Source organism: Cheilinus undulatus, linkage group 21 (assembly GCF_018320785.1).
Source record: "Cheilinus undulatus linkage group 21, ASM1832078v1, whole genome shotgun sequence".
NCBI classification, from domain to species: Eukaryota; Metazoa; Chordata; class Actinopteri; order Labriformes; family Labridae; genus Cheilinus; species Cheilinus undulatus.
The window spans coordinates 18,617,082-18,641,684 of NC_054885.1; the positions used below are offsets into that span (position 1 = coordinate 18,617,082).

Here is a 24,603-nt window from a genome sequence, read left to right on the forward strand (position 1 = left end):
GTAGCCTACCTCATTTTATGTAAGGAAAACTAACAAATCACCCTAAACATTAAAAAAATCCCTAAAAATTCCATGAAAATTAAGGTAAATCTTTAAAGGAAATAATCCGTCCAAAAATCTGACTCTACAACATATAAAACATATCCCAAAAATGTTCAAGAAAATTCCTGAAAATTCATTGTAACTTCCACAGGTATTTCAAGGAAATAACCTAAACTTTTATGGAAATTCAAAATTTCCACTAAAAGTTCTGAATTTATTTTTAAAAAAATTCCCTTTTCAAAATCCACACAAATTCCCAACATTTTCAAAGAAATTACCTGAAACTTTATTTGAAAATTTTTAAACATATTTTTAAAGCATCCCTTAAAAAGTACCTCAAAATTTCTTTGAATATTCCCCATTTTTTTTGGTAAAACTTTGTTATTAATTTTAAACATTTCCAAAAAAATTCCCCCAAAATTCCATGGAAATTTCTGAAAAATTTCAAGCTAATTCCCCCTTGAATTTACAATCAGATTTCAAACAATTACAGAAAATAAAAAATAAAATGCATAACAAATATTCCAAAATACCAGGAAAAATGTATAAATTCCACTAAACAGGAAAAAAAAAACCTTAAAAATTTCATGAAAATTCAGGTATATTTCAAAGGAAACTCTCCACCCATATTTTTTTTTAAAAACACTGGACAATTATCTCAAAATTCTGATAGTTGAATTTATTACTATGTTGTAGGAAAGCCAAAATGTCCTCATATGTGCATGCAGGGTCTCAAGAGGTTAAACTTATAGAAATTACAGACATGACATTTATAGATATGACCAGTAGATGGCAGCCTTCTGCTTAGTTTTTCCTGTAGAAGGCCGATCCCTTACTGACTTTAAGGGCTCTCCAAATGGGGGTTGAAATAAAACATGAGGCGCTCACATGGGATGGAAGGGAATCTGTAATGTGAGTGATACTCAGTGGTGTATCAGTGTAAGGCAACAGGATGTGCAGCACACAAACCAAACTTCTGTGGAGACAGAAAGAAAAGGTCTGGGCCTCCTGAAGGTTCAGGGATGTGAGATTCTTGCAAAGTAAGTAAGGTTTGAGGAGTATAAGTCATTTAGAAACTTTTAATAAGCGATCTCAGTGAAGTAAATTTGGGTAGAAATGGAGAAATAGGACAAAAGAGAACAGATTGTTTACTTGAGTGATGATATATAAATATGTGTTTGTGTGGGTGTCAGTGAGGAGTAAAAGTGGAGTGGGGTGCCGGAGATGTAGCAGGTGGGAGACATGGTGGAGGCAGAGACGAAGGAGGACGTGGCAGTGGGGCAGTGATTTAATTAGCACCCTCTACCCCCTCCAGCCCTTCACTCATAGCATCAATAATGCATGGCCCCTTGTTTCCACTGCCATAATTAATCCTCTCTTACTATAATTAAAAGCCAAAAATCCCACAAGATGGTTCAGCTTGGCCAGGCACGGGTTGGGTTGGCACGGGAACTGATGAAAAACTCCAGAGCTTCACACAGACTCTGTGGATCGACAGACAGACAGACAGACATGTTGACAGAGAGATCAATAGTCAGCCCATCTCCAACACAAGCTGAGTGAATGAGGCATGAAGGCGAGCTGAAATACACGGGGAAAATTAAATGAATGAATTTGCCAGACTGGTGACGTGAACCGCTCCTTGAAAATATGCTTTAGTGCCTTGTGAATGAATGAGAAAGTGAGGGGAGAGAGCACAAACCTTTAGCTCTACTCCCAAGAAAGGAGGACAGAGGTAAATACATACTTACACAGGCTCCCAGATGAGGTTTGTCTCCGCTGCAGCCAAGCCAGACGAGAGGGAGAGGTGGAGCTTTCTGATGCTGCAATTAGGACCACACTGTCTGGGCGAGCAAACAAGAATGAATATTTCAGTCCGGAGATCTCTGTGGGTACCTATGGTGGGGGCCTGGCACACCTACAGGCATACAAACACCCACACATGCTCACAGATACACATCTTACCAAGGCTGCCAGAATTATTCACCTCCCAATCACAGATGCCACAATTATCACATCAGTATCACTGCGTAAACGGTGCCAACTGTTATGCTCATTGAACTATTGTACAAGGCTTACAATATCAGTATAAATAGGCATCAGCAGGAGAGAGGAGCTGCATCCTCTCCTTTGTGGAAATAGGTGCAAGGAGCATGCAGGCTTGGCCACATGCCAGGAAACAAGAGCAGAGGTCAGATTTCAACCTGAATTTCTTCTAAGACAGAGCACTCACCTCGCTCAGCCACCTTCTCAGCATTTTTAAACAGTGAAGCTGCACATCCTCACTCCCACTCCCACTCACAGGGACTTGTACAATAGGAGCACTCCCTCTGGTGTGGGTTCATTGTCGATGCCTCTCCTGCCCCGCCGTCCTCGGCCCCATCTCCACTTGATTTATCGCTCTAAAATACCACTGCACTAATTAGTCAAGTAATTAATTAATAGGCATTTGCATTTGTGCATATGCAATTAGGGGGCTGGAGAGATGAGAGTGCAGATGGGGTCCGGGACTCCAGTGGGGGTGGGAGTGAGTGTGGGTGTTTTTACCCCCCCTGTGTGTGGTGTATTTCATATTAGTGCCACTTCTTCTAGAAAGACATGAAGAGCAGGTCATCACCTCACATGTCTGATGGTGAAAGAGGAAAGAAGGATAGGGGTGTGGAGGTGTGGCTTAGTGACTTTGAAAGGATGCTGGGAAAGTGTTGGGTTTTCATTTTTGCATTTTGATTGCACACGTTTAGTGAAAAAGCACAGCAGGTGGCCCTTACTTAAGACTAATCCACATACAAACAGGATGCAAAGTCGTTCTGAAATATTCTAATTCCAAACAAGCACTTCTCTGGTTTCAATATCAGATCAAAGCCTCCCCTGATTGGAGACTGATTCTGGCTAAAGCCACGCTGTTGACATTTATTTTGGCAAGGTGACCTGAAGGTTGTTTGGGACTTGTTGAGAAGCATTAGACCTCCTCCCATGGCCGCAGACCTCACATTTCTCCCCCTCCAGTGCAGCTGAGAAAGGATAGGGCAACGATTTGGCTGGAGTGAAGCTTTGCACACAAACACAAACATACTGACACAATCACCCCGCCATTTGGGGTGGTGCCAGGTTAGCATCCCTGCATCCCATAAGGGATGGAACACATTAGTGAATGTGCGGCATCACGGCTCCCCAGCCGCAGCTGCCACACCACTACTGACCCCAGGGGCGACCCCCAAACTCCCTATCCTTGGTTGTGGCTGCGGAGGAGATGGGGGTGATCCAAGCCCAAGGACATGATAAGCTTCTATCAGCTATTTCTCGGCCTCCAGGCCCCTCACTCTGGTGGGCGTACTTCTGCCAAGTTGGACTTGGTGGTCATCGGGCTCATTTCTCCCACATTAACTCCACTAATGCCTGCTAAATAGAGACATCTCAGATCAGGGAGAGACACCATGCATCGAAGCACTGAAGAGACATCGAAGCTCTGAAAAGACTCTTTGTTTTTGTTTTGTTTTGCTCTAGACATTTGTTTGTTGCTCCTAGAGGGAGAACTAAACGATTCAGGAGTACTCTTGTACCTGCAGACCTGCCCACAGATTTGTCTAGGCCCCTGATGAACCCTGAGAGTGGGCCGGCCCCAGTTCTGATTTATTGATAGTATCATTGTATTTTTATTTAATCTTGAGAAATCAGGGCATGCACTCATTTTCAATGACATCAATAGTAAAATTAAAACAAATAGGAGAGGGGGGGAACAGCAAAACAAAGCAGATAAATCATGAGCATGATAAGCAGATTGTAGTCTGATCATGTTTTTAGATTCAGCCATGCTGATAACTGTGCTGACTTTTACAGTAAGGTGTTCAGCTTCCAGATTTAAACACATTTATCACTACTAACACCTTTTTGCCATTAAAAAATCCTATTTTACCATCTTTTACTGCCCCTTTCTGCCACTTTCTACCTATTGTTGCCTCTGTTAACCCATATTTGCCACTGTTGCCACTGTTTATGCTCATTTTTTGTCAATTTTAATCAAATCTCAGTATTTCCAATATTATTTCCCTTTTTTTCTGCCTGTTGTTTTTTCCTCTGTTAATGCATTTTTTGGCACTTGAACCCCGTTTTCACCACTTGTTCTGCCAGTTTTTGCAACTTTTGACCTATTCCTGACACTTGCCATGTATTGCTGTAGACTGCTATAAACCCATCTTTGCCACTACAAGCCCCTTGTCACTACTGTTTATACCCATTTTTGTTCAGTTTAATCACATTTCAATGTTTCTTTTCCCCATTATTGCCACCTTCTGACTATTTATTTGCTACTTTCAACACATTTTTCCACTTTCCACATTACTTTTTATGCCCATTTTATCAATTTTTACCAAATTTCTATATTTTTTTTTGCCACTTTTAACCCATTTTCACTTCTTTTTCCCCTGCTCATTTTGTCATATTTAACCAGGTTTTGCCACATTTTAACACTATGAATACCCTTTTGCCATTTTTAAAATCTTATTCACCCATTTTCAGACCATTTTTGTCACTTCTAATCCATTTTTGCCCTTTCTGCCTATTATTAACCCATATTTGCCAATATTAACCCCTTGTCACCACTGTTTTTACCCATTTTTGTGGATTTCAACCAAATTTCAATATTTTCATCCCATTTTCGTCCCAATTTCTGCACATTTTTGCCACGTAAAACCCATTTTCAGCACCTATTCTGCCTGTTTTTAACCACTTTTTACCTTTCTTAAACCATTTTTATAAGCGCCTTGTCACCACATTTTCTGCCCACTTTTGTCCATTTTAACCACTTCACTATTTTTTGTTACATTTTTCCACTTGTAACCCATTTTCGCCAATTTTTCTGCTTGTTTTTGCCTCTTTTGACCCATTTGAATTCTGTTTTGCAAAAGAGGGTTTGCATTTTGAAGAAGGCTGTATGCTATGACAAAAAGAAATAAAAAAGAATATGTGTTGATTTGATTCGATTGGTTATTATTCAGGTTAAAAGATAAAATGTAGTTACCACAGCTTAACTTTACAATGGATGGTGATTTTGATGGGGACCCCCATATGACTGGGTCCCAGGAAGCACACCCCTTTGTCCTGCCTTATGAGTGGACCTGCCTGCAGCTTCAGCACTTCTCAGCTAAACTGGCACAAGACGATGCACTTCAACTTTAATGGAATTTGTATTATTTTAAGCACTTATGTTTGTTTGTAATGCATTTTGTCTGGTTGTGTTGATATTTGCTGTTCTTGGATGCCAAACTCCGCTCTGCACGACAACTTGACCTTTTTAGGTACTAATAAAGACCCTTGAACCTTGAAGACCTTGATTCTGGTGGTGAGGAATTCTTGCATGTATGCCCCACTGTCCCAACAAGCCTGCTCCTAAATCTTGGGCACCTCTGCCAGCTTACCAGTACCAATTCCCTGTCATCTCCAGCTACAACCCCCTTCCTGCTCATTTTTCATACATCCCTAGTGGGCCTGCACACCTGGGTCTCAGCCTCTCTCTCCCTGTGACTGCATGTCTCTTTCCCACTCACCCCGCAGGCGCCCCTCACTCAGCACCCGCAGCAGCTCTGGCAAACCTCACGAATCCAGAGACAGCTACCAGTCACCATTTGATCTTCACACTTTACAACACGAGGACTGTCTGGCACATACATACAGAAGCGTTGCGGCTCCGCGTGTAATATTAAACCTTTTAATCTGACTCATTTGCAGCTGTGGCAAGTGGGTCATGTGTACCCGGGTTGTGCCCAGAAGAGTCAGAACAAATCACAATTGGTTTAAGTTGTCGCTCTTCTGAATACATTGAAGCATAATTTGATCCAATTAGGTAAATAAATAAACAATATGCCTTCTGTTCCATGGCCTTAATGCACTTATAATGCATTCCCATCCCCCTACCTCCACCCTGACTCTAAACAGACGTGTGATGGGAGTAAACCCTATGACTATAAACCCTGATTTATTTGCAGAAGAGTCAATTGATGTATTTTTAAGGCCCTGCATGCTGTTAAAGTGTTATCTTTTATCCTTTAATTAAGCTCATATGACTTTTAAGTCTATATTGTTCTAAATTTAGTACTTTTACTGCTGATAATTGTCACTTAACACATATGGGCCTTAACTGGCAACCCTGCCTCATCCCTATTGGATGTCCAGATAAATGCTGACCTTTTTACGCACAGTTATATAGAATTACAAGATTCCACATGATGATTGCAGGTGAATTTGCAGCCTTTCCTTCAATTTCTTGGTGAGTTTAGAAGTTGAATGATCAGATTTTCACGTTTGATTGAGAAAAATGTCTCCTACATGCCTTGAAGCATCAGCACAGGTCAACAATGATGAGTTTGTTGTTCCACCATTTTATTTTCTCCCTCTCCTCTGTTTTTTCCTCCTTTTTTCTGGCTGTGTGAGCTCTAGCGCGGTGACAGATGGCGGAACCCTCCTCCTCCTCCTCCACCACCACCTCCTACCTCCTCCTTCTTCTCTCTCTCTCTCTCTCCTTCTCTCTCTCTCTCTCTGTCTCTCTCCCCCCGCGGGCAAATCTCTCCGAATGCGGGCGCATGTCAATCACCGGGCTCTCATGTGATGGCTCTTGCCGGTGACGTGCCAGCCATATGGGCGCTGGCATCACAGCCTTAGCTGGTATGTAACCCCGTCCCCGGTAGCTCACGGTTGCCACACGCGCACCCACACAAATGCACTCACACATACATGCATGCATGTACTCCCTCACTGCACGCAGTAACGCTAAAGACGCACGTTCGTTTGCTCATTCGGGGGAGTGCGCGCGCTAGGAGAGAGGCACCCCTAAACAACCCATCAGAGCAGCAGTGAAAGAAAGCCGCGCGCCGCCGCCTGCACCCATACACCGTCAGGGAGCGTCGGTTCGCTCACTCATGGTCCCTGAAGATGGTCTGAAACTCGAGCGCGTTTTTTCTCTCCCTGTCAAGAGCTCGTGCCGAGGTAAGTTGGAACATAAACAACAATGGGAAAATGCAGAGCAGAGATGCCCGTCCAAAATGGAGGAGAACATTAATCCAATTATCAGATGATGACATAGCGGAAGGTTCTGGAGTGTTTTGTGTAGTTTTATAACACTGTCATCCGCCAAATTTGCTCTATTGGGCGCATTTTTTGCGTAAAATTCGTGCGTAAAAGGCCAGAAAATGTAATGTAATGCCTGCTATGTTTATGCGCGTAATTCATCCACGTGCCAATAGTCTGATTAAATCTGAACATGACACACATTAAAAAAAAAAAAAAAACACAATTTGCGCTTGAACAAATTCTCCCGCTCTCCCTCCGCGTGCCCTTCAACTTTTGACACCCAAGTCTACCTGGATTATAAAACCGAACACCAAAGCTCGTGTCCAAAAAAGGCAAGAGACTCAGGATCATATCCAAGAAAAGGGACTTGGAGTAGCCCCTTCAGCGGCGCTGTAAGCCTGTAAATAGATCATACCGGACACTGATTTGATTTAGAGATTCCTTGCGTGTGGACTAGAATGGGAAACAAAAGACGATGAGGATGCAAGATCAGGAGGATTTTTTTTTTTTTTTTTTGGTTTCAGCCAAAAGCAGGACGCCCCTCGAGCTTTTATTGGAGATTTATTGGTGATTTTTGTCGCTGATTTTCCAGTCTGAGAGCAAATGAAAGGGTGGGACAGCGCCATCGATGTGACAGACAGCGTGCAGCGTGATTTATCTCTGATTGTCTAGTTTTATCCAAACATCACAACCACTGCAGAGGCTTGAAAGCCTTGATTGCATTTTTATATTTAACGAGAGCTAAAGGGATACAAGGCTTCTGTAAAAGGTTATCGCAAAAGTGCTTTGAAATCATGCACTCGTGCATACTGAATTATGTGTGAAATCTATTTCGTGTTCGCTGCATGCTCTGTTAATTAAACGTTGTTGTGTTTTTTTTTTCCTTCTAATTGAGCAAACCTCCTGAGCCTGAGATTTAAAAACTAGATTTTGCCCCTGGCACACCCCCCGAGATAATTAACCAACCATCACAGCCTACCTTACGCTGGGCTGCAAGTGTGTGCTGCTGCTGCACTATAATAATAGAAGATGTTAGTGAGGAAGCCAATGGAGGCTTACTGAAGCTGTCAAAGATCACATCGGCTCTGTTTTTGTGGGATGGGACTGCTCTTACGAATCAAGTGGTAGGATGATGCATTTTTCTGTGTTTATGGGGAGGATTCACCAGCATGTTTGCCTGGGAGTTAAGCTTTAATGGGTGGCTTTGATTTCTTTACAATAGAGGTTTTAGTTGCAATTTTTCCAAAACATTTCATCTGGAGAAAACGCGTTTACTATTTAGAATGCAAGATATGAAATTATTTTATTGTTTTAAACCTTAATAGAGCTGAAGTTATTTACAGTTTTATTATAAAAGGCTCGAGACAAATCAGATAGGCCTCAGTCTTAAAAAAAGAACGCCATATTTTCTTTTTACAGCCCGACTTAGGGTCTGCTAGTGAGCTTTAATTTAATAATCAGTGTGACTTTAACGCAGCTAAAGCCGATCAATTCAATAAAATCCCCCCTTGGCTCCTCCGAGGAGAGGTGTGCGCTGTGGATGAATAGTGCTGGAATGCAGCCAGGACTGTATATGGGCGTCAGGAGGAGTGAAAGTGGGGGCCCCCAAGGGACCTGTAATGTGGCCCCTGCCGATGGGACCCGCTGCGAGAGGACGCGACAGGGCACACGGATGACAGCAGGGAATTAAATGGGGATCCGTCTGGCTGCTGCCCAGAGCAAAGCTTTAGGAAAGGGTTTTTTTTTTTTCTTTTCTTCGTTTTTATTCGACACAATTTGATCTTCAGATATTTTAAACGATGCTGTTTGACAGGTTTGGTGATATTTCATTTATAAAATGAAAATTCAATGGCCCAGTTTTGGACACAAAAGCGACGTGCGCAATTGCGCACTGATCCAACGTGTTTTCCTTGCTTTCATTTCTTTCTAAAATCCTGCCAAATGTTTAAGGCTTTATTTCCTATTTTTTTCCTCTTCTCTCCAGAGCCAGCATGTTGACGAGGCTTTTCAGTGACCCTTCGCTGCTCCCCGATGTGCAGAAATACTCCAGCTGGGCGGATGACAGCGAAGGAGAGGATTCAAAGATTAAAGATGACGACCAGGATACACAGGACGGCATGGAGCCGTCCGATCTGAGAACAGGCAGCCGGACGCACTCCGAACACGCCGGAGAGGACGACGAGGACGACGAGATAGAGGAGGAGGATGACGAAGAGGATACAGAGGGTGACAGGCCCAAGAAAAGGGGCCCAAAGAAGCGCAAAATGACCCAGGCCCGCATCGAGCGCTCCAGGTTACGGCGGATAAAAGCCAACGCACGGGAGCGAACCCGCATGCACGACCTGAACTCTGCGCTCGACAATCTGCGTAAAGTGGTGCCATGCTACTCCAAAACGCAAAAACTCTCCAAAATCGAAACATTGCGCTTAGCTAAAAACTATATCTGGGCCCTGTCGGAGATATTGCGCTCCGGGAAAAGGCCTGATCTAGTCTCCTATGTGCAGACTCTGTGCAAGGGACTCTCACAGCCCACCACCAACCTCGTGGCGGGATGCCTGCAGCTGAACTCCCGTAACTTCCTCACAGAGCAGCAGTGTCAGGACGGGGGGAGGTACGGCTCCGGCTCATTCTCCATGCATTCCTACCCTTACCAGTGCGCGCGTCTCTCCAGTCCACACTGCCAGCCGGGCTCGAACTCGCACCCGCTGCGGACGCACGGCTACTGCTCGGCCTACGACTCTCTGTACGGAGGGAGCGGGTCCCCGGAGTACAACAGCCCCGAGTATGAAGGGCCTCTCAGCCCGCCTCTCTGTATCAACGGGAACTTTTCCCTGAAGCACCAAGGCTCTGCGTCCCCCGATAACGAGAAGGGGTACCACTATTCTATGCATTACTCCGGCCTGCCGGGCTCCAGAGCCAGCGGGGCGCACAACCTGGTGTTCGGCTCCTCTGGCTCCCGGAGCGGCATTCACTCGGAAAACGTCCTGCCTTACCACGACATGCACTTACACCACGAACGGGCCCCTGTGTACGATGAACTCAACGCGTTTTTTCACAATTAGAATCAGACATCGGCCTATCGCGCGTCTCCTGCAATCAAGAACGTGACACCGCACACTTTGGATGAGCTGCAGAGACGTTTCACTCGTTGTCATCAGTGTTTTCCTTTCTTTGAATCCGTGTCAGATTTTTCTGTTCTGCTTTAGTCAGCGATGTAGTGGAGGGTGATCCATCACAGCCATAATCTCAGCAATTTTCCAGCTTTTTAGGCTGAAAACCTGCAAAAAAAAAAGGTGACAAAGAAATCATCCAAGCATCAAGGGAATGTCAGAATATTCATGTTTCAATAAAGTGTGATTCGTGCTTAAATAAGTGGTTGTTTGCATCCCTAAGACTGAGAGTGAGTCCACCCACTACATCACTGGCTACAGCTCCACTTTGACATTTCCAATAAGGAGAAATAAACAAATGCACAATCGATTTCAAATCACATCTTCTCGCTTTAATAGCGAGGGGGTTTTTTTGGGGGGGAGGTTTTCAAAACATGATGCAATCTAAAGAAATCCAGAGGTGAACAGAGAAAAACCTGTGCTCAAAGTTGGGTTGTTCTAGAAGATTCTGTCCTGTGGCTAAATCAATCGTTACGCATCTATGCAAAACCCAATGAGAGCACAGCGCGAGGCGACAAGGCCCCGAAAGACTCTGTATGTTTCATCATCAGCACTGTGGCTGCACGCACGGCTACACACACACACCTACACACACACACACACACACACACACACACACAACAAAATGAGTCAGATGCTGGGCTGCCAAAATGGTTTAATCCCCAAAAATGTCAAAAAAATAAAAATGAAATCAGACATTTTCCCCACGCTCTTTCATTTCTTGTTGTTCTTTTTTATTCCAAATGAGCCATTGCACTGTATTTTCATTTCTAATTTATTTGACTTATTATTATTTCGTTTTGATTTGGATTGTTGGATAGGTTCTAAAATTATCATGATTATTATTATTATTATTATTGCACGTATTTATTGTGTTGTTTTTGTAATTAATGTTTATAGTCAATTGAAATGAAGGGATCCCATGTGTTGCTGAGCATTTTTTCATATAATTCAAGTCTTTCAACTTTGTATTCAACCAACTGTGTGGTCAAATAAAAAAGACAGCAAATAAGACTGTGCAGGTTGATTTCTTTTACACTTTTTCCTGCAAAACGCACCGCATTTATCAACTTCCACTCATTTTTTAATGAGAACTTCAATGATATGTGCATCTACATCGAATTTTCAAAGGCTCATGCATTTCCATTTCAACATACCAGATTGTTTTAAGGTTGCTTTTACGTTTATTTAAATGTCTTCTTTGTAACTGGATGACATGAAGCTGCCGCAACCTGCAGGAGTTCCTTCCAGAGCCTGAGGGCCTTTATCTAATAAACTGGGACATGAGGGAGAGGGCAGTGTTGCCATTTTTGTTTTCTGATGAAGCAAACTGGTGCCAACGCGTCATTTCTGCTTGGCACACAGCTCAGATTTGCAAAGCAGTTTGTAAAAAAAAAAAAAATGTATGGATTGATGATTTAAAGTGTGAACTTTAGAATGGACTGAATATGGATTCAGTGACTTAGAAGCACAAAGTGATTACAGATGGACAACACGGTTCACAGACACAATCACTGCGAGCTCACTCATGCCAGAATTCAAGGTCATGTGCGTCCTAATTTGGGTCTGATTTTATTTTCTCTGGACCGTTTAGAGGAGAAACAGGTTTCAGCACCGCGGAGAGCTCCTAGTTGGTGGAAATCCAGAAACATATTTAAGTATCAAATGTGATAGTATTGCAAAGAGAATATGTGAAAGGTTTCTTTCATACTGTTTTAGAAAGTAGAAGACATATGGGGGAGTTCTGATCCCACATCTGCGTGAAACGATCACACACCTACAGCTGATTTCAGTGCGAGAGAAACGGTAGAATTTGGCTGATGCAAATAATACAAGTTTTAAAACTTATCTTTCGATGTTTCATAAATGACTGTAATCCCTGCTGTCTTATTAATAGACCTATTGTTTCATTTTCATGCGTAAAAATATCTAACCCTGCAGGCTGTGGCACTGATCCACTAACAGAGCATTAAAAATCAGTTCGCTTTATTTAACTTTATTTAAAATTCTTCCTCCATACATTTAAGATCAGGTCTGAATTATGATGGAGACCCCCTTTTACAGCTTCACTTCTTGTATCACACACCTCATATTAATGCAAAATGCTAAACACATGGTCTGATATGGTGCGTAAAGACATGGATTTACTTCTCTTTATCTATTTGAGTGAAATAAATCTGTCACTTTCGAAATAAATATTTACTGACCAAGTGGCGAGGATTCAAAAATAATCTGTCTGAAGACAGAGAGAACTAGTGACCACACACACTCACACACACTGTGCAGAGGGCAGCCGTTGCCACCCCGGCTGGGTTTGGAGCGCTGCCCCAGGACCCATATGTTCCCCAAAATGTCCTGGGTGCTCTCTGCTGTAAGGACACACGCAGGCTTTGGGTGGTGACTATAATACTGATATCAATATCAATTATATATTCAGGATTTAAATCTGATTAGACCCGTCTATAAAAAAAAAAAAAAAAAAAAAATCCGCGTGGGCACGAGATGTGGATTTCAGCCCAGAACGTCCACTGTGCTCCCTGGAGTTTTGATTATGTCTAAATAAAAATTTTGGAATCAAAGTTTACCTTTAAAAAAATCTGTTCATTATTTCCTGTTAGTCATCGATGCGACCACAGACTCACCTGATGATTTCATCTCAAAGAGTAAATGGGTAGTTTGGTTGTGTTATAGAATGAACAAATAAAATAAAAAGAGCATAAAAATAAAACATCAAAGCAACTGAAGTGCAAGATAAGGTTAGTGAAAGAATACAATGTTCAATCAGGTGGAAACATTTGAAAGCTTTTTTTTGTGAATTTTAAAATATTAGAAAATAAAGTTTTATTTTTATAAGTCCTGCTGATGCAACTGAAAAAAGTATTAATGAACTTGATGTCTTGATTTTTATTTTTAAAGAATTTGATGCAACACGTGGTGTTGCACTGTTAATTTATTTTGCACGTGACAAAAGTGCTAAATTAAAAAAAAAAGGACAAAAAATTCAAGAAAATATTTTAATTACAAAAATGAATTTCGTTTGAAGTTTTTCCTGATCAATGCGTAAAACGTGTTAAAAATGTCATCCTGAGAATAAACTCTGGCTCTGTAACAGTTTTACTTTCGTTTTCATTAACCTTAGTCTTTCAAGTTTCATATAAAACCACTACTTTAATTTACTCTCGAAATGTTCCATCTGGCACGCGCCTCTACCTGGGCGCGCATTTATTTTGCAGGGGAGTCCTGGGTGGGAATCAAACCTGCAGTTTTGCAGTTTAGGCAGCTTTCAAAGCCCTCTGCTAGATTTTGTGTTACTTTTTAGGCCTCTGTTTTCTTTTTGGCCTCATCAGCAAAGTAACAAAAAAAAACTTGCACGCATTTCTGCAGCCCAAAAGTGAAGCCAGGGAGCAGTGGGAGAGGGCATCTATCAAAATACTCCCTAACCCCCCACCACCACCACCTCCTCTTCCTCCACAGTCCGGAGAGAGAGAGAGAGAGAGAGAGGCTGGCAGGCTGGCGGAGGAGAGCCGTGCCAAGTCCCTTAATGTTCCCCAGCAGCAGCACCAGGAGCTCCGGAGAGGACAACCCAGTGTGTGCGCCAGTGTGCCAGTTCACCGGGCCAAAGTGGCACTGCTGGGAGGAGTCGATGTTTCTTTCCTAATTTTTGCAGCATCTGTTCATTATCCAGGACGTTTAAAAACGAGAGCGCTCATCCTGAGTAACCCTGCGCCACGCGCGCGCGCGCACAGGCGCGCACAGATACACAAGAGTGGGGCGTTTTTGGAAGAGTCTGAAGTTATGTTGTGCATTAAACAATGCAAGGAGGGTGTGGTGCGTCTTTCTGACGTGGGGCAACTTGCAAAGTGATGGCGCGCGAGCGCACAAACAAAACATAGAAAAAGTTTTTTCCCTTTAAATTGATAACATCTGATTAATTTCTGACTCTTAGGAAGCTTAAAAATTTAACTTAGAGGGAAGCAAAAATTAAGAATGGATATTGCCAACATTTATGTGAGTGATCATGCTTCTTGCATTTATTTGTGCGTTTTTCCAACATGTTTGACCTTCCTCTATTTAAGGCAGGGTAAGATCAGGTGTTATATTTTGGGGAAAACCCCATATGAAAGAATTTAAAGCTGTTTTGTTCATTAAATCCTCACCTTTCATTGTGCGTAATTTCCCAGTGCACCATGTATCCATTATTTCTGCTACTTTAATTAATCCTTTCATGCGTAATTTTCCATAATTGTGCAAATAAAAGTCTGACAAGTGACTTACAATTGCAGTCAGTCTAAATAAGAAAAAAAAACTTGCAGTGACACTCCGTGCTGCACTCAGGATGAAAAGTGAGTGAATGAATCTCGCTGTTTAAATTATCATCTTCATGCCCACTCCTTTTCTCACTCAACTTGGTAGGAAGAAAAAAATCAAGAGTGTTTGTCCGACATAACAGTCAATAGTGCGATTATCAAAATGTCACAAGTACTATGGTGTGAATTCTAATTAACGTCTAGCAAAAATAAATAAATAAGGGAGTGTTTTAGCAGGATGTAGAGATGAGATCATGATATGGATGTGAAATATAAGTGAAAGGGGGCTTTAGGATTCAATGTGCAGGGGAGAAAAATAATCAGGTCAGAAGATTTTGAGCATTTGCAATCTGTCAGTGATTAAAAATCAAATGGACACACATTTGTTTACCAAAAAACCATCGCGCGCACTCGTAAATTTGAATAATGCATGTGCACAGAAATCGCAAATGGTGCATTATTAACTTCTCTGGCGTCTGCGCACATGCAGTGAAAACTAAAATGTAACACATGTGTACAGAGGAAACAATCGTGCAGACTCAGGCCATTCTCTCTGCCAGTGGCCCCCCAACACTGCCAGACGAGGGAGCGGGGCCTGTCACTGGCAGTCCATTCAGAGGAAATTCCACAACATCTGTTTGTAATCACACAATGGGGCACGGTGCGGCACGGGCACTGGGGCAGAAGAGGAGGCAGGAGCTAAAGTGAGGAGTGTGCTACCGCTGGAGGGTCCTGCCAAGGGAGAGGGGGTTTCAAGGGAAAGGGGGGGGGGGCAGGAGGTTGGGGGTAAAGGGGGCAGAGGTAGAGATCCGGATGAGCGCCAGGTAGGTTCCAGGCCTTTGGATGGTGGCCAGATAGGTTTTGGCTGGTGCCAGATGTTGACGCGCGCGGGGGGAGAAGTGTTTGTTCGGAGTGACTGCGGAGAGCGCGCGAAGAAAAGTGCTCTTGACCTGTCCGACAGTCATCCTCATGAAGTGAATGTCCAGTGGAGGGGCGTGGCAGCGTGGCCCCTGTTTAGGAGGTTAAGTAGGAGCGCACGAGAGCACAACTGGATCAGGGAGTGGGGGTTGTGGAGGGGGGGGGGTCGTTGCTGGTCTGCACAGATGGCATGTGTGCGTGCGAGTTGGCGTGCGCGTGTGTTATGATAGGGTTGGATGATGCCCTGGTCACATGGGCAGCAGTAATTGGCCTCCATATTGACCAGTTTGCAGCGCTGGGGGGCGGGCGGTCTCCCAGCTGGACCTGTCAGATGGCATCGCATCCACCTCACTGATCACCCCCCGGTCGACCTCCGCAGCTTCGCTTTCATCTCCCTCATCCTTCAGCCCTTAATCTGGCCTCCTCTCCGTCACCTTCCGTCACCTTTAATCTTCACTCAGGGTCGACCTGATGTGCCCATCCCTAACAGTCTCTGCTCTACTGCTCCTCCAAACTCTCCAGACTCTGGACTTCAGATAAGAAGCCCGGGACACACTGGAAAACTGTTTCTCTGGAAGACAGAACTCTTGTTTCTGATTGCTTGGCTCAAATTTCATGAGGTGGAGATGAATAAAAACTTTGACGGCTGACCTTGGCAAGACCTGGTAGAGTTGACAAAAAACTTTTCAAGATATTCTCTTTGATCTCAACTGAAATCACAGCAAAGAAATTCATGAATTTATCATCACATGTTATTAATGACAGGCTTGTCTCTATCCGAGCATAACAGCTGAAACTTAAAGCTCCTGTGAGAAATATTTGAGATGTGTTGACTTGGGCGCCCCCTGTGGACAAAGCAAAACAATTTATCTCTTTGTGGTCCTCTGTACATATTTATGTTTTCAGACAAGAAAAAAGTCGCCCTTATTCACCGTAAAATCTAGAAAATAAGTTAAGATGCGGTCTGCTTAGGGGGTCTGCTTTTGCACGGTGGGTTTCCAATACTGGTATGGTAGCTCTGAGTGGGCTGTAATGTCAATAATAAGAAGTATACTGGCAAATGTTTCCTCTGAAAACAGTCACCTACCTCTGCTGCAGGGTCACTTTTATGTTTCTATGTAGGAGTCTTTTTAACGAAACCACTGAAGTCTCCACCTCACCACTGCGGCTGAATGTGTGCAGAACTTTAAGGCCAAAACAAAATGTTCTCAAGGGGGGAAACATATTGTATGGTACAGTCTGGTCTGGTATGGTATTGAATTGTATTTCATCAAAGTGTATTATATTGTATCAGTTTGTAGCTTTTCCAATTGTATCATATCATATCGTATTTTACTGTATCACAACTATCATATTGTATTTTATATCATATTGTTTTGTATCATAGTGTATTCTATTGTTTTGTATCATATCACATTTGATATCCCTTTATATCCTATCAGAATGTTTTTGGATCATTTCATGTCTTATTGTGTTGCATAACCTGGTATTGTATACCTTTATTATCATTATCCTATGGTATCATACAGTACTGTATTGTATCAAATCAATTTGAATGGTATCACTTTGTATTAAATTGTTTCAAATTATATCACTTGTATCAACTGTTATTGTATCATATATAGAAGTGTAACCTATCACTTGGTATCACTTTGTAATGTATCACATCATTATCATTATCATTTTGTTGTCATTATCAAATCAAATCGTTTCATATCATACCTAGCTGTATCACATCACTTTGTACTGTCTCTTATTATTATGGAACTGAATCACAACAAATCATATTGTTTCATATCATATCAAGTTTGTTCATATCGTATCATAATCATATCATTGTCATATCATAGCACTGTATTGCAGTTGTTCTCAACCTTGGGGTCAGGACCCCCTTGGGGGCCGCAAGACACTGAGAGGGGGTCACCAGACGCCTTTAAAAAAACTAGAAGTATTGTTCCAGTACACTGCCACTTTACACCAAATTTTACCAAATATTAATCCTTTTTCATCACTTTTAAACACACATTTTGCCAATTTTGGCACATTTTTGCCACTTAAAAGCCATTTTTGTCATTTTAAAACACCTTTTTCTATTTTGCCACTTCTAAACCAATTCTTGCCACCTTCTGCCAATTGTTCCCTCTTTGACCTATTATTGCCTCTATCAAACACTTTTACACCCCTTTATGCCCTTTTTAACCACAGTTGACCCATGTTAGCCCAACTATATCAATTTTTCACCCCATTCCACCTAATTTCCACCTATTTTTGTACTTTTAAGCCAGTTCAGCCACTTCTTAATCCCCTTCAGCACTTTTTGTGTCCGTTTTTGCCACTTTAACCCATTTATGTTCTTTGAAAACTTAATTTCACCACCTTTGCCATTATTAACCAATTTTAGCCATTTTAACCCATTTTAATTATGTTTTTAACAAAAATTATTTCATATAAAAAGGCTTAATGAATACATAATGACATTTGTTTCTTTGATAAGAGAGATTATTATTCAGGTCAAATATAAAATATGTTTTTCACAGCTTAACTTTACAATGGACCATGGTTTTGCTGATCTTCATGGGCCCCCACTTTAGCCGGGTCCCAGAAAGCTCTCCCTTTATCCCTCCTCATGAAGCCTTGTCTCCACATGACTGTTCTTGAATGTTCAGTGGGGTTCCCTGGTCTCTGGCACCTTTATTTTGGGGGTCGCGGGCTGAAAAGTTTGAGAACCACTGCTGTATTGTATCAGATTGTATCATATTATTTGGTATCACTTTGTATTGCATCATATTGTTATCGAATTCTTTTGTATTGTAATAAGCTGTATCATATTGTACGGGGGTTTTAACAGTTTGTATTGTATTGTACCGTTATCGAATAGAATTATTTCATATAATACCAAGTCACACTGTAACATATCTAATTGTATCGCATCACTTGGTATCACTTTGTTTTGTATAGCATTATTATGGAATCAAACTGAAACCAATCAAATCATCTGTATCATATTGTTATTGTATAACATGGTATCATATCGTATTGTTCAGGGGTTCTCAAACTTTCAGGGCTAGGGACACTTACAGGGCAGAAAATGTTCTTGTCCAATTGAGTGTGGCTTCTTACGTTTTGTGATCCCTTGGGCAGCCAAATAAGATTCTCTCTGTTTTTTCTGACTTTGTGGTCAGGTTCACTGTGTGTTTTCACACACTCTGCAGATGTATTCCTCACCCTTTCATCTGAAAAAATCTTTTGTTTAGTCCTTAAAATCTGCATGCTTTTTGTTTTTTTAAATCAGATGACACTTAAGCTTAGCGGGCTTCATGGCTTCACATGAAGAAACACAACACATTTTGGTCTTCCATTCCCAATAAAACCAAACTCCAGATAGCTGTCATCATATTTTCTCAGTTTAGCTGGTTTGGGCCTAGCATTACTTGATGAAGTGGATGCACTTAATCATAATCCACTGTCGCTAGCTGGACCGCACACCAAATGTGTCCTTAGCAAAGTGACTGATGTGTGACGAGTGATAGATTTACGTGATATGTCACAATCATATGTGTGTTTTTATTGGCCTAAAGCTGACTTATGTGGGAGTCATTGCTTTAGTATGATTTTTTATGGCACTGTATGTATTTATTTGCTTTTTGATGACATTGCATTACTTTACCAATTTATTTTAAATTATTTTGGGGGTCCCCGGACTCCAGTTTGAGAACCACTGGTATAGTTATATCATTTAGTTGTCATATAGTATCATACAGTCCTGTATCCAATCAAATTGTATCTTATATCACTTAGTATCACTCTGTATTATATCATATCATTGCATCGAATAGAATTTAATCATTTTGTACCTTATCATACCATATCAAATTATATCATATCACTTGTATTGTGTGGGGTCTTATCACCTGGTAGCTCTGTGAATGTTATATAGTTATTGTATCATGCTTTATTGTACCGTACTGTGTCTCATCCTGGGATATTTACATATTTTCTTGGGAAAAGCAGCTGTGTTACGCCAAAATAGTGAGATATTGAGAAAACAACCTAACTTTACTGGCTATCATGGACAGTGGAGAAAAATAAAATCCAAAGATGTATACATTTTAAGGTTTCTCTACTTCATATACTTTTTTGCCAAGTTTAGTTTTTCACAACCCACTGAAAACAGCTCTGCAACCCACTTTTGGGTCCTGACCCACCAGTTGAGAACCACTGATTTGGGTTCATTTTAGCTGATGGACTTGCTGGGATGAATCAACAACTTAAATAAAGTAGATATCTTAAAAATACCCAGAGAAACTTGAAATAAAGGTAGATCATGCCAGAATATTACCAGCAGTACTCATCTACAGAAATACATACAAGATTTCTTTTATTCAGCTGATGTACTTTTTAAAGGAATACAAACACTTAAAATCAAAAACAACATCTTGACTATAAAAGAGTTTTTTGTAGTTTAAGTGTGAAACAGACCTTTGTGTCTCTGACTGACTTTAAGCGTGCTGTCACCCTCCCACCCGGAGCAGTAATGTGTGTGTTTTGCTGTGAGATGCCCAACTGTGAGGAGTTAGCGCTATAGAAAGGATCTCATCCCAGACTTGGCAGGGGAGGGTCTCTGGGTACGTGGAGAACAATCGTCTCTCCTTCGGTCCTGTCAGCCAGCAAACACAGAGAGCTGGCACTCACTCAGTGGGAAAAGTGCAGGATTGACAAGAGGGACACACAAATATTCAAACACTCACACTCTAATGCCCACAGAACCAAAAATGGGTTCTGATGGGGCTGCTGGGGATTGTGGGATGACAGGCTGGTTCTGTGGAGTGGATGGGAGGACCTCGTGTAAATAGCTTTAGCCTGCTGACAGACTCAGAGAGGAGAGGTTAGAAGAGGAAGAGACAAGGCAGCGGCATATCTGCTCACATGGGAATACACACCATGAGAGCTTGTGTGTGCGTTCAGTAAACACTGATGTTTTTATCCTGTAGCCCCTCTTCTATCTGTGTTTCTAAATACATGTGGTTGCAGGAGTGTCACTGCATGCTGTGTGTGCATGCATGCATGTGCGCCTTTACGCGTGAGCAAGAAATGAGAAGAGGTGGGAGTAAAGGGGTGTGTGTGTTTGTGTGTATGGGGAGGAGGGGGGGCATGCACGTTTAAATTCTGTGACATCTGTTCATTACAACTAGAGTGTGTTTATTTTTATACAGCCAGCCACAAGCAGAGAGCTCGACTGGCACCGCTGGTTAATGTACCAGCCCGCTAAGACTGCAAAGCAAATGAAATATTAACCGGCAGACAGAAAGGATGGGGAGGATGAGCAAGGACAAAGGGAGAGAAAGAGATAAAAGATAAAAATGATAAGATAATATGTGACTAAAAGGCATAAACACGCATCGTCTCCACTCCACTCACGCACTCTCAGAGTCCTCATCCTGATCTAATTAGGGAGAAAGACACAATCAACAGCTCTCAGCAAAAAGGTCTTGCTAAAGTCTACTGATGCCAGATAGAGAAGGAAAAAGATCCAGAAACAGTTTCTGTTCGGATCCTCATAACAACAAAATACCACATATATATTTATCATATTTATACCATATATCATACTGATAAAGACAAAAATAAAAGCCAGGGATTGAGGCCATACTTCACTATGAAGGTCACCTCTTGTTTGGCTTATTTAAGGGCTTAACAAGTTTTAATGACTGGTTATTGATGCCCAGATGGTCTGTGGAACATTTAAGAAAATATCTTTTTTTGTCCATGGCTGATTTGACACCTTGATTGGTTTTGTTTTTATACTGGCACAATTATGTATGATAGATGATTTCTATTTCTTTTTTAAACACTGCCCTCACTGTTTATATAAAGCCCTCTGTGATTTTTGTAGAGTTCGATACTAGTCAACTGTGTTAGATACTAGTCAACTCTGTCAGATACTAGTTTACTCTATCAGATAGTAGTCATCTGTGTCAGATACTAGTCACCTCTGTCGGATACTAGTCATCTGTGTCAGATACTAGTCATCTCTGTCAGATACTAGTCAACTCTGTCAGATACTAGTCAACTCTGTCAGATAGTAGTCATCTGTGTCAGATACTAGTCAACTGTGTCAGATACTAGTCAACTTTGTTAGGTACTAGTCAACTCTGTCAGATACTAGTCATCTGTGTCAGATACTAGTCAACTTTGTCAGGTACTAGTCAACTCTGTCAGATACTAGTCATCTGTGTCAGATACTAGTCAACTTTGTCAGGTACTAGTCAACTCTGTCAGATACTAGTCATCTGTGTCAGATACTAGTCAACTTTGTCAGGTACTAGTCAACTCTGTCAGATACTAGTCAACTTTGTCAGATACTAGTCAACTTTGTCAGGTATCAGTCAACTCCATCAGATACTAGTCATCTGTGTCAGATACTAGTCAACTCTGTCAGATAGTAGTCATCTGTGTCAGATACTAGTCAACTTTGTCAGGTACTAGTCAACTCTGTCAGATACTAGTCAACTGTGTTAGATACTAGTCAACTCTGTCAGATACTAGTCAACTCTGTTAGATACTAGTCAACTCCATCAGATACTAGTCATCTGTGTCAGATACTAGTCAACTGCGTTAGATACTAGTCAACTGTGTTAGATACTAGTCAACTCCATCAGATAGTAGTCATCTGTGTCAGATACTAGTCAACTCTGTTAGATACTAGTCAACTCTGTCAGATACTAGTCAACTCCATCAAATACTAGTCAACTCTGTCAGATACTAGTTAACTCCGTCGGTTCTAGTCAACTCTGTCAGATACTAGTCAACTGTGTTAGATACTAGTCAACTGTCTTAGATACTAGTCAACTGTCTTAGATACTAGTTAACTCTGTCAGATACTAGTCAGCTCCATCAGATACTAGTCAACTGTCTTAGATACTAGTCAACTGTCTTAGATACTAGTCAGCTCCATCAGATACTAGTTAACTCTGTCAGATACTAGTCAGCTTCATCAGACATTAGTCAGCTCCATCAGATACTAGTCACCTGTGTAAGATACTAGTCAACTCCGTCAGGTACTATTTAACTCTGTCAGACATTAGTCAACTCCATCAGATACTAGTCAACTCTGTCACATATTAGCCATCTCCTTCATATGGTTTTGTTCCTTTTACAAACAATGCATCATCCTCTGATCATATTTTCTGCTTCTTTGTTAAACAACCAGACAATCTATATGCAAAAATAACTCATTTTTTAAAAGTTGTTTGATATGTTAAGGTTAAAGACAAAAGTAGAAAATCACGACAGAGAAAAAATAGAAAGAATAAGTGAAATTGATGCTTTTTGTTACCAAATATCATTACTGAATATTAGTCTTAGATAAATGAAAATTTGACATCCATATTAAAATAATAAAATGAAAATTAAATAGATTTTAATGTGTCTGATAGGGTTGGCAAAAATCAAGAAATGATTGGCAAAAAAGTCATATTTTGAAAAAAAAAAGTCCTGTTCCTACACACAACTGCTAGTTGAGACCTCAGTCTAAACAAATGTCTACTTTATATGATGGTAGTAAATTAAAAAGTGTAAAGTGAATTTTGGAACGTGTTGTTCCTCTTCTCAAAAATCAGTGGTCGTTATCTTGCATGGTTTTTCTTGCACACATCTGATGGAAAAATGAACAATAATGTGGCTCTATTTTATGAATATTGCTCATTCTGGCTGGTTTGTATGGCGACTATTCAAATGTTTTTATTGTGCAAACTACATCCTTCATAGGGGTCTAATAAAGTTTTCTATCTGTGCATTTAAGCAGGAAGTGATGCCAGGATGCTAAATAAAGAGCCCCAGTGATTTAAGGGGGCTCTGTTCTGCTGTAAAGTCCAGAGAAGAGTGATCAGACTAACCAGACCCTAACCCCTCTAATCAACCAGATCTTTGCATCAACAAGCCCCAGCAACCAACCCCTCCTCTCCAACTGCCCCCCAGACCCACCACTGCCCGGCCCCACTCTCATGCTCCCATGGGACGGCCTGCTCTGGAATGCCGCTCATGGGGAAGAATCTCGCTGCAGGCGCTCAATATGTCACATGTGTCTCAGAGAAAGAGAGGGAGCGAGGCGGGCAGAGAGGTGTGACAGGTATGTTGTAGTGCTTTAACAAGGCACTGACAGGTTGTCTGTGATTTTATATGTGTGTGTGTTTGTGTGATTGTGTGTGACAGATTCCCAGATTAAAGGTTTAAAGGGTTCAGATTAACAGGCTCAGGACACAGTGAAGCCGCTCTGAGCAAATGGGAATTAGGATGGCATTAACGTCTCCTCTGCACCAGCACATTAGCCATTCATTAGCGTGTGGTTGCACAATGAGTACCAGGCCGCCCCTCATTCCCCTCTGTGTTAGTGCATTCATGACAATGTTAACATGCTGGGATGCTTTGTTACTCATAGACCATTAGCATTAGCATAGTTTAACTATCACTTATCATCAGGAGACTGTCACTCGTCCTGTATCTATAAAAGGGCATGCTATCCCAATATCACTTAGTTGGGCGCTATTGCCAAAATAAGCAGGTCCAAGATTTGCACTTGAGCTACATACAGCATGTACTTAATTCAGAAAAAGCTGCACATCACTTGATCATTCATATCAAATTTGATAGATGAAAAAAATCACTGTCAAAGCCAAAACACTTAAAAGCACAGCGCCTTACTCTATCTGATATCTGCAGGAGTGACACCCAAAGGTATCACAAACAGGAAGCTACGGGTCTGGAGGTTGGCAGTCCAAAAGTACAGGGATACCTGCTTCTTACTTTCATTATCTCTGAGGTAGAAACTGCAGAGACAAACATCAGAACCAGCAAAAGAAATCTGTGCATGCTGCATGGTTTACTACTTGTCTGGGCAAATATTTGTGATTATATAAAAGAACACTGGAGTGGAACAAATAATCACTGCCAGTTACAAGCACAACAAGCCAAAGAAGAAATGTGTCTAAAATTAAAGACAGCATGGCTTTGTGAGAAAATAGATCTGTTAAGGTGTGTAGGAGCATTTGCTTGTAGTGCGTTCACTTAAATACTGTATATTGGTCTTAATGCTCATGATATCTTAT

General features: G+C 41.5%; 2 protein-coding genes across 3 annotated transcripts in view; one reads left to right on the forward strand and one right to left on the reverse strand.

Moving 5' to 3' along the window:
- ppp1r1b (protein phosphatase 1, regulatory (inhibitor) subunit 1B) overlaps nt 1-2,240 on the reverse strand; it is a 48,154-nt gene extending 45,914 nt beyond the window's left edge. Inside the window, exons 1-2 of one of the 2 annotated variants that reach the window (XM_041778627.1) lie at nt 1,794-2,240; nt 1,425-1,526 (exon numbers count right to left, since the gene is read on the reverse strand). The gene's annotated coding sequence lies outside the window, so the exon portion shown is untranslated. The remainder of the gene's footprint in view (nt 1-1,424; nt 1,527-1,793) is intronic. The other variant, XM_041778628.1, reaches the window with a different exon arrangement.
- Nucleotides 2,241-6,724: 4,484 nt separating this feature from the next.
- Nucleotides 6,725-11,070, forward strand: LOC121503545 (neurogenic differentiation factor 2-like). Its single transcript, XM_041778006.1, has 2 exons — nt 6,725-7,020; nt 9,089-11,070. The coding sequence occupies exon 2, from the start codon at nt 9,096-9,098 to the stop codon at nt 10,164-10,166; it is 1,071 nt and encodes a 356-aa protein (XP_041633940.1). The 5' UTR covers nt 6,725-7,020; nt 9,089-9,095; the 3' UTR covers nt 10,167-11,070.
- Nucleotides 11,071-24,603: the final 13,533 nt, after the last annotated feature.